Here is a 17,907-nt window from a genome sequence, read left to right on the forward strand (position 1 = left end):
CAGACAGAACTGGGTTGAAAGGAATCCTTGCGCACTTCAAAAAGCTGCTTTGAAGTCACCCCCACATCAGAGGCACTTTTGCAGATAAGTACTGGGTATCTGACTCCCTAAAATCAGAAACTACTGGACTTGAGGCTGAAGCTCTGCCAGAAGAACTGCTGTTCTGCTTAATCAATCAGGATTCTTATAGAGCATGGCTAATCACCTATTCGGGTCGCAAAGTGCTGGTGGGGGTTTTCTGAAGTTTAGTCGAAGAGCCAGGTCTCGAGGTCCTTCCTGAATTAAGGCAGTGAGGGTGATTGCCTGAGGTGTAGAAGAAGAGAGTTCCAGGTCTTTGCAATGAGGCAGGAGAAGGATCTTCCCCTGGCTGTGGTCTTGTCGATCTATGAGATAGTGGTCAGGGGCAGGTTGGCAGAGCAGAGGTGTCTGGTGGGAGTGTAGAAGGAGAGGCAGTGGTTGGGGTATGCAGGTCAGATGTTGTGGAGGGCCTTGTAGATGTGTGTGATGAGCTTGAAGGTGATTATTTTGTTGATCAGTAGCCAGTGGAGATTTCTGAGGTGACTGGCGATGAGGCTGCGGCAAGGGATGTCCAGGATAAGTCTTGCAGTGGCATTCTGGTTTCTCTGCAATTTCTTTTGGAGCTTCTTGGTGGTGTCGGCATAGAGTGCATTGCCATAGTCGAGTTTGCAGCTGAAGAGCACCTGGGTGTCCATTCTTCTGGACTCGGTCGGCAACCACTTAAAGAGCTTTCTTTTGAAGCAGGAGGATGGGACAGCGTTTATTTTATGGTCAATTGAAAGGGAAGAGTCAAGAATGATAGTAGTTAAAAAAAAAATTTGAATTTGAATTTTGCGTTTTTAGTTCTGCAGTGGGTTGTGGGTTTATAGGGGAATAGGGTGGGAAGTAATTAAATTATATGAAATGTATTGAATAATTTATATTTATTCATATTTGTATAATTGTGATGTTATAGAGTTAAATGTGTAAATTAATTTATTAATAAATGTTTGATAAATAGTTGTTAATTCATTTGAATTAATTAATTATTAATTAATGATGGTAATTGTTTAATTAATTTTAGGTGTGTGTTGTGTTTATAGGTGTAAATGGTGGGAAGGGTGGGAAGTAATTTATTTTTTATTGATGAATTATTAATTAATAGTTAATTCATGTAAATTAATTAATTAGTAATTATTAATTGTAATTGTGTAATTAAGTTTAGGTGTGTGTTGTGGATATTATAGTGGTAAAGAATGTGTAATTAATGAATGTTTATTATCTTTTTTATTAATAATATACTTAAATTAAATATTAATTATGTTAATTATGGAAATTAAATTTAATAATAATGTTGATGTCTTTTTTTATTGGTGTGGTATCCAACAATTTCCCTACTGTTGCACTCACTGGGGTGGGATAAGTAATTTGTACCCCTCCGCTATCCAACACTTTCCCTGCTGTTGCACTCATGGTAGTGGGAATAGTAATTTTTACCCCTACGCTATCCAACACTTTACCTGCTGTTACACTCACTGGAGTGGGAATAGTAATTTTTACCCCTCAGCTATCCAGCACTTTCCCTACTGTTGCACTCACTGGAGTGGGAATAGTCATTTTTATCTCTCCGCTATCCAACACTTTCCCTGCTGTTGCACTCACTGGAGTGGGAATAGTATTTTTTCCCAACCGCTATCCAGCACTTTTTCTACTGTTGCACTCATTGGAGTGGAAATAGTAATTTTTACCCCTCCGCTATCCAACACTTTCCTTGCTGTTGCACTCACTGGAGTGGGAATAATAATTTTTACCCCTCCACTATCCAACACTTTCCCTGCTGTTGCACTCACTGGAGTGGGAATAGTAATTTTTACCTCTCCACTCTGGTCAGCCTTAACTTTTGGCTCTGATCTGGTCTAGCATGACCAGATAACTGCTGCTAACACAATTTATTCTATTTTCTTGAAATTGGTTTGGGATTTTTCTTGTGCCGTGTTTTCACTTTATTACTGTTTGAGTACAGCACAAATTGTTTACACATGTCTCTAAGTTAAGCCTGACTGCTTTGTGCCTGCTACCATAGGGTTCAACACAGGTTTATTTAGTGTTTCTTGCGGTTCACCCTGACAAGGATTGCAATTATTATTTGAGGTCGGTTCTCACTCCTTTCAACCAATACTCCAATTCCTTAGAACTGCCAATTATTAAGCGGAGTCAATTATCTACCATAGGATATTGATGATAGACTATTAGGCACCTACAAGAGGTTGGAGAACCTGCAAAATTGACTGACATGAGACTTACTAACCTAGCAAAGTTTTGTTGTGCTTTTTCCCGCCTGCCGTGTGTTTTGTGGTCCTGGCGGTGCATATCCCTGCTTTCCTCATCACGGATGGGCTCATCGCAAGTTTTCTGGTGTTGTGGTTTGGTTTTTTATCTCCATCGGGGTGGTTGTATCGTGGACATTGGCCGCATTTTCGGCGGACCATCGCATGGTAACCCCGTGTTGTGAATTCCACGTTAACACAGGGTTATTTTCCCGCGATGAGCTGCGATGTGTAAAGTTGCGCTAGCATCTTTTGGTGATGTTTAGGACACGTTCTTGTGAATATACCCCTTAGTGTTTTAATAACGGAACGATCTTTCCACCATCTCCCAAGATTTCTCAAAGTGGGTTCACAAGGGAGTTAGCGACTGTTCGCGTTGGGAAAGCTGTAGTTTGAGTAGAAAATGTACTTGAGCTGCAGAATGAGCAGTGCCCTCTTGCATGCCGAGTGGTGCCATTCGTGTTGATTTTACATTATGTCACAAGCTCCTGGTGTTAAAATTCAGCACGAGCAGCGCAACGTGCTGAATACTGCCTGCTCGCAGAACTTCGCTGAATCTTGTGGAGTTTTTATGTAACTAAGTGGAATTCCACTGAGTGAAACTCAGAGTTCCGGCAACCCCTAGCCAATTCACAATTTGCTAGGTTTATGCTCTGCTCAAATACATTTCTAAATTTCTAGGCACACAAACTTTCTGTTAAAAGGACCTCTTTATGTTTGATATGTAATATACTAACTAGTACAGCTTGGTACATATTAGCACTTTACTTTATCTTTTGCATAAATATATACATTAGGAATTAAATTACATTTTTATTGCTAAATACATTTCAACTTAAACCACGATTTTCATTCATCATGCTCACTAGAGTGAACGCCTGGTGTGCTTTAAAATCAGTATGAATCTTCAGGTTTTAAGTTTAAGCGTGATCCAACATTCCCCACCCTTTAAGAATGCTCCACTGGTTTCTAAAAGCGCGTTTGCCTGAAATGGAAGAAGCAGAACAATTCTAGATTTTTGCGTTATGTTACCATTGGAAAAAATCCTATACTCCATGCAAACGCCAGACATGTTACATTTCACATGTGTTTTCTACTGGAGATAGGATCAGCTCGTAAGATGCACTGCTATCAGCATGAGCAAAGCAGGGACATGCTGTTCTTCTTTCAAAGTCGATATCAAATTGCCGAAATGGCCTCCAGAGAAGCAATGTTGTCTGAGCCACCATCAAAAACACATATTTGCCCTCCCCCACCTTTGTTTTTAGGGTGTTTGAAGTACACAGGACACTAGGGTCCGTTTTGTTTAAGCACAGGGACAGAAAAAAAGTTTTTCCCAACGAAATACAAGTAATTTATGCAGCTGATAATAATGCGTTCATTTAGAGGAATCGTGCAAATATACTTTTAATCAGTCCCATGGGGCTCTAGTTGCTCTGAGTGGAACGTCCCTGCTTATATGTCTTCTAATGACACGTCCTCTGGAATCACACATACTACGTTGCAGCGGATAGACGTAACAGTGTATGAGTTCTCTAAAAACAAGTACAGGATCCCGTGCACAGCACATAGTGGCCAAGATTAGCTGTAGAGAAAGAAGCGAACAGCAGGCGGAGGTTGGAAATTAAACTTGGAATTTCAGCATCTGCCACAAACCTTCCTGTTTAAAATGAAGTGTTTGCAAAGGAATGCAAACTAACTTTTAAGGAGATGCTTACATTTCAGCTACATGTGACTTTGCCTTGATGGCGCCATAAAACAGACATTTCAAAGGCATGCAATAAAAACAACGTTGTATTAAAACCTAATGTGCTTAGACAGATGACTGTTACAAAAAAGCCACACGCCGGCGCCGTCAGTGGTGTAAAGAAGTTCTCAGCTGCAGAATGACGGCTGCATCGCAGACTCACACAAACAGAAGAGTGACCTTGAGAAAATCTTTCAGTGGCCTGTGAAACCTGTTCAGTGAGCTGCTACAGTGTACACAGTGCAGGGCTGACTAGACACTCTATGCATGCATTGGAACTCATCCATGAAAATGGACTATTTGCCAGGCATTGTTTTAATACCACGTGCGGTGCCTGCCCCTGTATTTAGTGGTAGCGTAGTTGGCTGTTCCCTGCGCTGCGCCTCCGGGCGCGCCTCCCTCCGGCCCATCTGACTTCGCCACATGGTGGCGTGGTGTCAGAGCTAAATGGGTTAATTAGTTCCACACACAAAACCGACACAGAATGGGCAGATTACGCCACCTCAGGCGACAAAGCCTGGATTCAGGAAAACATTCATGACCTCTCTTCAGGTTTTATGTTTATTATCGTCTTCAGTTTGCTGTTCCCACCGAGGGTACAATACCATCACATTGAGACAAAACACAAGCTGGTTTCAAAATCACTTACAAAGTGAAACCACTTCCAGAACGCATGCCACAAATACGATTTGAAGGGTTTTGAAGGGTTTGTGTGTGCGTGAGTAGGTTTGCACGTTTGCATGTTTTATGTGATTTGTGTTTGGGTGGGTGTTTATATGGTTTATCTGTGCGCTTGTATGTGTAGGTGTGTCTGTGAAGGTGGGCAGGGGCATAACATAGCCCCCGCAGCCCCCGCGGTGCGGGGGCCCCAAGCTCCAGGGGGCCCCCTCAGCACAGCACTCTGGCTGCAGGGCTCCTGATTGAGCCCGAAGGGGGGCCCCCCAGGTGCCTTGCAGGGAGGCCCCCTCAAGGTTCCTTACGCCAGTGAAGGTGGGGGAGGAGGCTGCTTCAGTGTATCTTGCAGTATCACAACCTACACAAAAAGGACAGCCTTGACGTGGATGCCAACATAGAAACTTTTCTCAACCCTCGTGCCCCTGGCTGAACAAAGGCATGCAATACCACACGTGTCTTTCCTCAGATATGTTTATATGAGCATGCATGGAGGCAGCCTACAAGAACGCATCTTGCCTGACAAGCAGCAGAAAATGTGATGACAACGTATGTCAGTTTCACAATTCAAAATACACAGAGACAGCTGCAGCTAATGTTACTAGACAGAATGTGCAATATTCATACATGCCAAATAGGTGACTTTTTAGATGGAAATCGAAGGAAGCCCCTTTCAAAAAGCAAGACCAGCTGTATGAATGTGAACACCATATGGCGAACATTTAGACGACGAGCTCCAAATCTCTATACACTTCACTGTCTTCTTATAATAAGCATGAACATGTTCTTCACTTAAATGGCAACGACTTAACATTGATTGCCTTTTTAAAGTGCCACACCAAGTGCACATCTTTGGGCATATAGAGAGAGACCTTAACTCAAGAGTTAACAAGCAATGGCAAAGCTCCTAATCAAGGTATTGGTTTTGCCAATGTTTTTAATTTTATTTTGCTATGCTACACACACTAAAGCTACTGTGCAGCATGCCGAAAAGCTATAAAAAATAATAATCTATCACACGGCAAGTGCTTGCTGCGTCATAGGGCTTTATTTTATTTTTTTGGCAGGAAGAAGGACGGGGTATGAGTCAGCATCGAGGCAGGGTGGGGGGGGGGGGGGCGCTGTCCATGTCTTAGCGGGTTTTTTTGTTTGCTATAGCAGGTGAGGGTGGGGGTAACACAGACAAATGGGGGTGGGCAGGTCGGAGGAGCAACATTGCAAGCGGAAGGGGGGGGGGGAATGCTGACGTTTTTTGTCATGACGGGCGGGAGCAGGGCAACATGAACAGCAGGAGGGAGGCTGGCAGCAGGGAAACACAGACAATGCATCCATGCTCCAGTGGAGGAACAAACACAGGAAGAGGAAGGGAGCCTACAGTAGCTGACCAATAAAAAGCAAGTGAATGAGAGTGACAATGAAGCCAACCATTGGTAAGCAATGGGTGAAATCTAAATCCACTGATGGAAAACAAAACCTTTCGAAGAAGATATGGCATGTCTAGGCAAGACCTAAAAAGTGCACAAAATATAGGAATTTGTGTCTATATTTTAAACATAAATATTGATGCATTTGGCAATCACCGGAATCCTGTATAGACTGCCATTCAATTAACTTTGCTTTGCTTTCCTTTCTGTTTCTAATTCTCTATTCATCCGAATACTATGTCGTCAAAGTCTGAAGCTATCTCAATTAAAACTGCGTCACCAGACAGGCCACTTTCAAAATGCAAGACCAGCTGTATAACTCTCATAACATCAGGGGGCAGCATCATGCATGTGTTATGTTGGGTCACTACCTACGTCATACGCTGACCGTCCAGTTAGCCAGCCAAACCATAAAAACGCCAGCATGTACAAAGATGACGATGCTGCTATCAATAGTCACATATTATTACATAATAACTTATGGGTGTCCTGGGACCAATTGCCCATCCTTTAAATACGTATTTTCTCGGTAAAAACGCGTGCATATGTAGATTGCACGTTTAGTTCCAAGAACATTGTAGTTATCCACTACAGTATATGTTAACATTATACACAAACGAGAACACACCTGACTCAACAAACTATAGAGTTTGTTTGGCAGGCAGGCATACGCTGCCATCTAAGACAAGGCATACAAGAATGTTTAAATGTTATCATTCGCATCCAAAGAAATGTATACTTGAGGGATTGGCTGGCGCCTGGCTAAAAACAGCAAAATAGTGAAATAGATAAAAGTGCTCATTTTACACTTGTGTCTTCCCTAACACAAACACTCATTTTCAATCTCCCCATAAGCAAATGTGACATTATGTAGCCTGCAAGACCATTCCATTCACTCCAAAGGTGGCACGCGCCATAGATCCTTTTCTGGTGAGCACCGCGTGTGACATCAGGCACATAGACAGAGTAACTCTGCAGAGTTGTCAACAGACATAAAGCACACGTTTAACAAGATGCATAGCTTTAACGCGTAATACAACACTCATCTGTAAGAGGTGACCAAGTAAACAAAATATCAAATGTGTGCTTTCCACATTTCTCTGCACATCCAACATGTAGAAAAGTCACTAACCTGTGAAGGTGGCCGCGAGTAAGAGCAGCAGCAGAAGTTTAGGAGTCCACATGGTGTAAGTGTGGCCGGTCACAGATCACAGAGAGCTGGGTAGACGCCGACAAGCCGCTGCGCACAGACACTCACGGGGAAGCCAGCGAGCAGCTGCTTTTTATTGCAGTGATCTAAGTTTCTTGTCTGATTAACTGGAAAATCTGTCTGAACCAGGATCTCCCTCTTACGGTAAGGATCTGCCTACAAACAACATCCTTTCTCTCTTCCCTCCCCCTCCTCAGAGAAATCCGAAGCAGAGTTCCCCATGCCCTGTCCTCGCGAGCAGCACGGGTAGTGGACTCGTGCCAGAAATTATTCCATCGTCATTGCAGATTTAAATCGCTTTTGAACTTTCAGCAGGGGTATATCAAATGCTGACGAGTATATTTTGTTTGCTGTTTCATGGACCCCCCCCCCCCCCGCCCCCTCCCCTCTGCTCGTCCTCTCTGCGATTTATCGCCGAAGTGTCACGGATCGGATTGTTTATTGGAACTTAAGTAAAGCAGGCTGCGCGGTTGAGATGTCTGTCGGCTGCAAGATTATAATGCTTGCCTTAAGTGTTCGTGAGGGAAAATTGTTTTTCTTTCCAATCTGGTGCGATATGTATAGTATTTCATGCCGTAAATATGTACACGTTAGAAAGCCTATCACTCTATAGGAACTACGTGTTTTTTAATTAATTTGCAACCAGGCTCCTTTCGAGTATTCAGCACGACACTTTCACAAAAAATATGAATCCAAGCAAGTTTATCTTGAAATGTGTGTAAAAACAGTGGCCATGTGTTAAAGGTTATCATGGTTGGGGCGGGGCAGGAAATGGTTCATTAACAATCAAAAGGAACATAGGGAAAGTTTGTCAAAATATTCTAAAAAGATCAAGATAGAACTTTTGCTTTATTTCTACTTCGTGAACATCTATAAAGATTTTTGGGTAAAAAAAGAGACAAACAGCAGTTTACATATGTGTATATGTAAATATATATGTATATATATGTGTTTATATATATATATATATATATATATATATTACCTACAGGCGGTCGCCAGTAGGTAGTTATAGTTAGGACGTATTATCCATAGGAAATCCGCAACATTCTATTTGGAATGACGAATCTTCGTGAAATTTTCAAAACTCGTGGCCCACTCCGGTCCGCTCCTATCCTGAAAGTCTCTGGGTGATTCGTCAAGCGGGGGCTGAGAAAATATTGGGGGTCCTAAAACGTGTTTTCCCCAAGGAATTTTTCATAGGGACCTTTAGTCGCAGCTACAGCCCGAACTGCTGAACGGAATTACACCAAATTTGGCAGAAAGGTAGACCTTGGTTCAGAGTCGTGCCTTTTGCACGAGCTGTATGCTAATTGGCTGTCAACACTCCAAACCAGGAAGTGTTGGCAGCCATCTTGTGCCTTGGTAGAACCGAGGCACAAGAAAACAGAAGGAAAAACGCGCAGAATGTAAAAAGGGGGCAGGGTAGAAACACCCTGACCCCCTAGGCCTGCTTAGGGGGTCTCACAAGGACCCCCAGGGCCCATTTTTTTTTTTTTTAAATCGGCAAAATCCGCGCTGGGTGCCCGGATCCAGCTGATAAAAAAAAAACGAAGCACGGGCTCCCGCGCTTCGTTGCTAATTTGCCCCGGGGGCAATGATAGTATTGGGTTGGGGGGCCCAAAGGGACCACCACCGTCCGGGGCTTTATGGAAATATGTGGAGGGGGCTCAAACCCCCCCAGCTCTGGGGACCGCCACTCCCCGGGGCTTCAAAAATGAATGGGTGTGGGAGCTCACGTCCCCCAAGCCCCGGGGACCGCCACTCCCTGGGGCTTTGTGAAAATATTTGCAGGGGGGCTCACGGCTCCTTCGCAGCCCCAGGGACCGCCACCCTTGTGTATTGTAAAAAAAAAAGAAATACCCTGTGTGGGGGCTCAAGCCCCCTCACATGCCACCACCACCTCCCTGGGGCTCTAAATATGTAAATTGGGGGGTCTGTGATGGACCCCCCAGCCCTGGGGACTGCCACCCCCCGGGGCTTTGGAAATTGGTGGGAGGGGCCCGTGCGGCCTCCCTGGAGCCAATGATGGCCCTGGGGACCACCACCCCCCAGGGCTGGCTCCTGCAGTGTCCCGGGGTGCCCACCCCTGGGACACTGCTGTTTGCTATGGCAGGGCGGAAGTCTCGCAGTTCCCACCCTGCCATAGCAAACTTGGTTGGAAACCTGCTCTCTCTTTCAAAATTCAAACCAAATTGATTTTCAACACGGGGAGCTGCATGTTAGCAGCTCCCCATGTGGAAAAGCAATGCCGGCTCCCGCAGGAGGCGGGGAGCCGGCGGGACCGTGGGGGGATTAGGGACCCCCCAAAGCCCCCAATGGAGAGAGCCAGCCCCGGGGGATGGGGTCCCCGGGGCTATTAGTGGCCCGGGAGGGGGACCACGCGGCCCCCCTCCCCAAAAATAACAACATGTAAAACCATGCAGCCCCCCTTCTTAATAAAAAAAAGAAATACCAGCATCGCGCCGGAGGCCATGCCCCCTCCTTTCAGCACTCTGCAAACGCACCCCCTGGCACGTTTGCGGATGGAGAACAAATTCCCCTTTAACACTAGGGGTACCAGGGGCCAACTAGCCCACCAGGAACCTCCAGTACGCGCCAGGGGGCTGCGTTGCAGAGAGGAGTTCTGAGGCCACGCCCCTTTTCACACCTCTCTGCAACACAGCTCTGTGGCGCTTAATGGAGGTAGCTGTTGGGCTAATTGCACCTCAGGGACCCTCAGGATTCATGGGGGAGTAATCCCCCAATTTAAAACGTGCCACAGGGTGCGTTTTCAGAGTGGTAAAGGGAGAGGGCGGGGCCTGAGGTGATATTTGTGCAAACACACCCTGTGGCGCGTTTTAAGTTCAGGAATTAATTCCTCTTCAACCCAGAGGGTCCCTGGGGGCCAACTAGCCCACCAGGTACCTCCAGTAAGCGCCACGGAGCTGCGTTGCAGAGTGTTGTAAAAAGGGGTGTGGCTCTGAACACCTCTCTGCAACGCAGCTCTCTGGCACATACTGGAGGTACCTGGTGGGCTAGTTGGCCCCCATGCACCCTCAGGATTGAGGAGGAATTGTGTGACCCCTGTGCCCCACAGCCGGTCACTCCTCGCCCTCTCTGCTCTGCTGTTGCTGCCTGCCTGCCGCTTCCTGCTGCCTGCCGCTTCCTGCTGCCTGCTGCCGCTTCCCGCATTTTCGCCGCCGCCGCCGCCCAGTGAGTCCTCCCTGCTCTGCTGGTGCTGCCTGCCTGCCGCTTCCTGCTGCCTGCTGCCACTTCCCGCATTTTCACCGCCGCCGCCGCCCAGTGAGTTCTTTTCCCGCCACTGCCCCTGCTGACCCGCCCCCCCTTCCTGCCCATTGGTCACCCCGCTCCCGCCTCCCAGCAGCTCCTCCCCCCGGCTCCTTACTTATGACGCCCCCTGAGCGACCGCACGGGCGGACGCGTGCAGCGGGCGCGCCCTATGTGCACCGAAGGTGCGCCAAAGGTAAGCCCGTCTGCGCCCGTCCGCGCCTGGACCATGCCCAGAGCCAGACCCCCTGGCCCCCGTGCCTGCCAGCCCCCCCGCAGGACCTACGATGACGCCACACTCAACGCCCTCAACACCGGCCGAACCCCCGGATGCTACCAAGCATCCCCACAACGCACCCAGGGACCCTTCGTCTGCTGATCCTGCAACTTCTCCTGCCTCCGAACCTGCACCGCGCCCACCAAGACGGACAGCAGCAACCACCTCAAGTGCATCCTGCTCAACACCCGCTCCGTCCACAGACACACCATGGAACTCTGGTACCTCCTCGACACCGCATCTCCAGACGTCGCCTTCCTCACGGAAACCTGGATGAACGCCTCCTCAGCCCCCGACATCGCCATCGCCATCGCCATCCCGGACGGCTACAAGATCATCAGGAAGGACCGCGTCAACCAGACCGGAGGAGGTATCACCATCGTACACAAAAGCACCATTTGCATCTCGACTGACTCCATCGACGCATTCAACACCGCCGAGCACCTGCACTTCCAGATTCACACTGACCCCAAGACTACCCTCAGAGGCACCCTCATCTACAGACCCCCGGGACCGCGCACACAATTCTGCGAAGACATCATGAACTTCATCAGCCCACACGCCCTCCCCTCCACAGACTACATCCTCCTCGGGGACCTCAACTTCCACCTGGAGAACAACAAGGACGGCAACACCACCGCCCTGCTGGACAACCTCGCCAACCTCGGACTCCAGCAACTGGTCAACACCCCCACCCACTACGCTGGCCACACGCTTGATCCCGTCTTCTCATCCAGCAAGCACATCACCTTCAGCCACTCCACCAGACCTCACTGGACTGACCACAGCTGCGTCCACTTCAGCTTCAGAAAGAACACAACCCACCACCACCCGAAGCAGGCTCCCCACAGAAACTGGAGCAAGATCACCGCCGACCAGCTCACCACTTCCCTCCGCCAAAGCCCACCTGTCATGACAACGGACCCCAACGCAGCAGCCCGCAACCTCACGCAGTGGCTGACCACCTGTGCCGACGACCTCGCCCCACTGAAGAACCCACTCACCAGGCCCAGAAGCAAGAAGGCCCCCTGGTTCACCGACGAACTCAAGGACTCCAAGAAGGCCTGCCTCACACTCGAGAAGGCCTGGCTCCTCGACAAGACCGCCGACAACATGACCACCCTCAAACACGCCACCCGCAGACATCACCAGCTCATCCGTTCCACCAAGAAGAAATCTCTGAAGGAACGACTGGACAACAACGCCCAGGACAGCAAGGAACTCTTCAACATCGTCAAGGAGTTCTCCAACCCCAGCACCGGCAACAACGACATCACTCCTTCGCAGAACCTCTGCGACTCCCTCGCCTCGTACTTCCACCGCAAGATTGCCGACATCCACAACAGTTTTGGCGCACCACCCCCGCACCCATCGGTCGAACCAACGCACCTCGCCGCCGCCCTCCAGACATGGACCGAAGTGACCGCCGAAGACACAGCCCGCATGATGAACACCATCCACTTCGGATCTCCGACCGACCCATGCCCACACCATGTCTTCAACAAGGCAGACTCCACCATCGCACCCCACCTCCGAGACATCATCAACACCTCCTTTGACACAGCCACCTTCCCAGAGAGCTGGAAGCATGCCGAGCTCAGCGCCCTGCTGAAGAAACCTACAGCGGACCCGACCGACCTCAAGAACTTCCGCCCCATCTCGCTCCTTCCTTTCCCGGCCAAAGTCATCGAGAAGGTCGTCAACAAGCAACTGGCCGCCTTCCTCGAGACGAACGGATCCCTAGAACCATCGCAGTCTGGATTCAGAGACAACCACAGCACCAAGACCGCCCTCATCGCAGCCACTGATGACATCCGAGCCCTGCTCGACAACGGAGAAACAGCGGCACTCATCCTCCTAGACCTCTCCGCAGCATTTGACACTGTCTGCCACCGCACCCTAGTCCAACGCCTCAACGACACCGGCATCCAAGGGAAGGCTCTGGAATGGATCACCTCATACCTCGCCGGCAGAACACAGAGAGTACGCCTCCCCCCCTTCTGTTCTGAGGCCACCGAAGTCATCTGCGGCGTTCCGCAGGGATCGTCACTCAGCCCCACCCTCTTCAACGTCTACATGAAACCCCTCACTGCCATTGCACGCCAACACAACCTCAACATCATCTCCTACGCCGATGACACCCAGCTTCTCCTCTCCCTCACCAGAGACCCCGACACCGCCAGAGCCAGCCTACACGAAGGGATGAAAGACGTCGCCGATTGGATGAACATCAGCCGCCTGAAACTGAACACAGACAAGACAGAAGTCCTCATCCTTGGACCATCACCCTCCGCATGGGATGACTCCTGGTGGCCCCCAGCCTTAGGCACCGCACCCAAGCCAACAGACCACGCACGCAACCTGGGCTTCATCCTGGACTCCTCCCTATCGATGACCAGACAAGTCAACGCCGTCTCCTCATCATGCTTCCACACCCTCCGCATGCTCCGCAAAATCTTCCGGTGGATCCCGACCGAAACCAGGAAGATGGTCACCCAGGCCCTCGTCACCAGCCGACTAGACTACGGAAACACCCTCTACGCCGGAACCACAGCCAAGCTTCAGAAAAGACTCCAACGTATCCAGAACGCCTCCGCCTGACTCATCCTGGACGTCCCCCGACGCATCCACATCTCGAGCCACCTGAGACCCCTGCACTGGCTCCCCGTCAACAAGAGGATCACGTTCAGACTCCTCACCCACGCACACAAATCCCTCCACGGCCTGGGCCTCAAGTACCTCAACGACCGCCTGACCTTCTACACACCCACCCGCCAGCTACGATTCGCGCACCTCGCCCTCACCACCGTACCTCGCATCCAGAGAGCCACCACCGGAGGAAGATCCTTCTCCTACCTGGCGGCCAAGACATGGAACTCCCTGCCCATCCACCTGCGGCTGACCCAGGACCACCTCGCCTTCAGGAAACAGCTCAAGACCTGGCTGTTCGAGCAGTAGCAGATCCCCTCCCCCAACCGCCTTGAGACCCTTCCGGGTGAGTAGCGAGCGATATAAATTCCATGATTGATTGATTGAGGAATTAATTCTCCAACTTAAACCGTGCCACAGGGTGTGTTTGCAGACATGTCACTTCAGGCCACGCCTCCTTCCTTCACCACTGTGCAAACGCGCCCCCTGTCACTGACCATGTCATGAGTGATGTAATATGTGACGTCATCATCAGTGCATTGCGGGCGCGTGAGTTATAGTTAGCGGAACTAACTATAACAGTGAAATTTCAATGGTTTTGTACGAGTGAAATGTCCAGCTAACTATAACACCCCTGAAAACTGTTTTTTTCTGTGAGATATATATATATATATATATATATATATATATCTATATCCACCGAAAAAACCATAGGTTTCAGGGATGTTATAGTTAGTTGGACAATTCACAAAACCAGAGAAATTCGAACATTATAGTTTGTAGAGCTAACTATAACTCGCGCCCCTGCAATGCACTGCTGATGATGTCACATATTACATCACTCATGACATGGTCAGTGACATCACTGATGACATCTCAAATGACATCACTGACGACATCACTGACAACATCATCCAGTGAATGTGTGCGTTTCTGTAAAGTTTAAATATATTTTATATATGTTAATGCCAAGGTGTAGTGAAGAATGAGTTGGTGTATAAGTGTGTGGGTGGAGGATTTAATAGGTGTGTGACTGACTGTATAAGTTAGTGATTAAATGTGTCTTACCGAATGTATGGGATAGTGACTAAACTGTGTGAATGTCTGTATCAGTCTCTCAGTTGTTGTGTAAGCTGCTGCATGGGTTGATGATTAGGTACATGACTGTCTATATGGGTTACATATTAGTTGCATGAGTATCTGTATTGGTGCCTCAGTGTTTGTGTGTGTGGGTGGGTGGGCGGATGTGTGACTTTCTGCCTACATGTGTGAGTGGATAATTTACTGGGTATATGGGTTCAATAGTGCATGTGGAAATAGCTGTTTAGGTGAGTGAGTGAGTGTGTGTATCAGTATGTTGGTGAGTGAATGTATGTCTCACTGGAACATGTGTGAGTAACTACATATGTGAAAAGCAGTATATGTGAGTGTTGGAGTATATAAATGACTATATGTGAGAGTGAGTAATTGTGAGTGTGGCTGTATAAAAGAGTGTGTGCTTGTGTCAGTGATTGTATAAGAGAGTAAGTATATGTTAGTATCTATAGGAATAGGTTACATGGTGAGTGTATAACTGTATAGGTGAGTAAACGGCAGTGTTATTGATTCTTTTCATGACTAGCTAGGCGTGTCAATAACTCTATGGATGAGTGACGGAATATGAGTGTTTGTATAGGTGAATGAGAACATACAATAGTGCTGTATTGATGCGTGACTTCATGTATGAGTAAATGTATGGGTGAATGAATGAATATGTGTGTATAGCTAGGAATTAGTCAGTGTGTATATAGCAACTGCTATTGATTTGTCTATGGTTTCGAAAATGGTAGTCTGTATTTTAGAGTGGGTGTTTCAAAGGGTATATTAGGGAGTGAGGAGGTGCATCAGATTATCACGTGGATGATGTAATCAGTGATGTCATCAGTGATGTCATTTGAGATATCATCAGTGATGTCATCAGTGATGTCACTGACCATGTCATGAGTCATGTAATATGTGACGTCATCAGCAGTGCATTGCGGGGGCGTGAGTTACAGTTAGCTCTACTAACCATAACATTCAAATTTCTCTGGTTTTGTACGAGTGAAATGTCCAACTAACTATAACGTCCCTGAAACCTATAGTTCTTTCAGTGAATTTCAAAGGTTTTTTAAATGCTAATTTCTAATTATAATGTTCATTAAACCTATTGGTTTTTCAGTGATTTTAAATTATCATTCCATTCTCAACCTGATGAAAGCAGCCGATAGCACCAGTTTTCCAGCAATAGCTTACGCAAAAAAAAATCGCCACAAATGAGAGCAACAACTAACGCTAATAATATGCAGAGTAGGCATTCCTATGCAAATATAACATGAACACACTACTTCCCGATATTTTCAACGAGTAGCCAAATCTGCGGTGCGATCCAGAAACAGGCGATAAGCTGCGTTAGCAGTAGGAATGTAACATCTGCCTTTTACTGGTGTAAAGTAGGACGACTACCTACAGTGTGAAAGGGGGCCCAGCCAAGAATCACATCTGAAGACCAACACATGTCATAGAGCTACTGATCATGCACCTCCCATACCCAAGAAGGCCACAAAACTCACTGCCACCACCCTCAGGACCTCCCCCTCGAACCCCATACTACCACCGAGGCAGCGCACAACAGGACAGCTAACCTTCTAAAAACGGCATGGCCCCTCAGCCACACAATAGCTGAATGTTGCGAGATGTGGCAACCAAACATGTCTGAAGGATGCAAGTCACCCACTAATAATAATGCACACAATACCAAGTGTATCAGTGATGTGCTGGACAGACCTTACTATGTAAAGCACACAGCTCTGCATGTGTACATATACTGCTGGTGTTTGTAGTGTTGTGGACAGTGGATGCAACCATGTTACCTCAGGCAGTGGGGAAGATCTCGGTCATATACCTGTGTCGTCCTCCCCTGTAAGCGGAAGCGCAGTGGGCTGGTCCAACGTACGCCACCCCAGCATAGAAGTGTGAATAAATAGGCCGGGGCTCTGGGCGTGGTTCACTTGTGTGAAGGCCAACGCGTCTGCCAGAGCAGCGGCCCTCACTCTGCCATGTGGCTGTCGCCATGACCGTGGGTATCCTCAACACAGGCCCCCTGCGAACACAGCAGCAGAGCACCACAGACTTATGTCTGTACACACTACTGCCTTCAATCTATACTGCGGACAGCAGGGCTCACAATTCAGATGGAGTCGCGATTGCAGATGATGCAGTCCAGTAGGCAAGACACATTGCTCCCAGTGTGGCCCGCCCGGACCACGTATCATCGCAGGCTGCGTACACGCTGAGCGCCAGAGGTACCACTATCTCAGTGCACCACAAGTCAACGCCACATGGCCTTATTAAGGCAGAATTCATTAGACACAAGACATTGCTACCAGTGCGGCCCACCCAGACAATGCGTCATCGCAGGGTGCGCACAAGCTGGTTGCTTCAGGTGCCACTAACTCAGTACACCACAAGTGAATGCCACGTGGCCTTACTGAGGCAGAATTCATTAGACAAAATACATTGCTACCAGTGCGGCCCGCTCGGACCACGCATCATCGCAGGGTGCGCACATGCTGGTTGCTTCAGGTGCCACTAACTTACTGCACCACAAGCCATCGCCACGTAGCCTTATTAAGGCAGAATTCATTAGACAAAAGACATTGCTACCAGTGCGGCCCACCCGGACCACGCATCATCACAAGCTCAGCACACGCTGAATACTTCTGATGCCACTAACTGTGCAGCTCAACTCAATGCCACATGGCTGTGGGCCCTTGCTGACCGCTGCCTCTGGCCTACACTGCAGTCAGTACAGCTCTCAATTAAAATTGAGTCTTGATTCATTAATTACAAAGTCTAGTAGGCAACTAACTAAAACGTCCCTGAAACCTACACAACATCCTTTCAGTATCCTTGCTTAAAGAACTTTTTTGATATCAATTATAGCTTTAGCACAATGACCAAATTCATCTTGCAAGTCCAAAGGAACACTGAATGGCAGTCTACACTGCGACCAGCAGAGCTCACAGTTCGAATTCAGTCTTGATTCATTAATTTCAGAGTCCAGTAGGCAACTAACTATAACGTCCCCAAAACCCACACATTTCGACAATGTATTCCATACATATTTCATCTTTTGTTACCTACACTGCGGTCAGCAGAGCTCACAATTTACAGTGAGACATGATTTATTAATTGCAGACAGAATTGTACTCTATGTCCTCGGATTTTGTCAAGAGGAAGTGACAAAAAGCATTCCTCGATGTCTGTGCTGACTACTGCCTTCCATCTACATTGCAGACTGCAGGGCTCACAAT

General features: G+C 48.0%; 1 protein-coding gene across 4 annotated transcripts in view; it reads right to left on the bottom strand.

Annotated features, from left to right (window-relative positions):
• Positions 1 to 17,907, bottom strand: part of HGF (hepatocyte growth factor) — a 475,310-nt gene that overhangs the window by 387,004 nt on the left and 70,399 nt on the right. For 2 of the 4 annotated variants that reach the window (XM_085652887.1, XM_085652886.1), the window contains exon 1: positions 7,300 to 7,521. The exons of the other annotated variants lie outside the window; for them this stretch is intronic. In XM_085652887.1, coding sequence (XP_085509013.1) covers positions 7,300 to 7,351 — 52 coding nt within the window. In that variant the 5' untranslated portion in view covers positions 7,352 to 7,521. Of the gene's footprint in view, positions 1 to 7,299; positions 7,522 to 17,907 lie in introns of those variants that run through there. 4 annotated transcript variants of the gene reach the window in all.

Source organism: Triturus cristatus, chromosome 4_1, assembly GCF_964204655.1.
Source record: "Triturus cristatus chromosome 4_1, aTriCri1.1, whole genome shotgun sequence".
In the NCBI taxonomy this organism is placed as follows: Eukaryota; Metazoa; Chordata; class Amphibia; order Caudata; family Salamandridae; genus Triturus; species Triturus cristatus.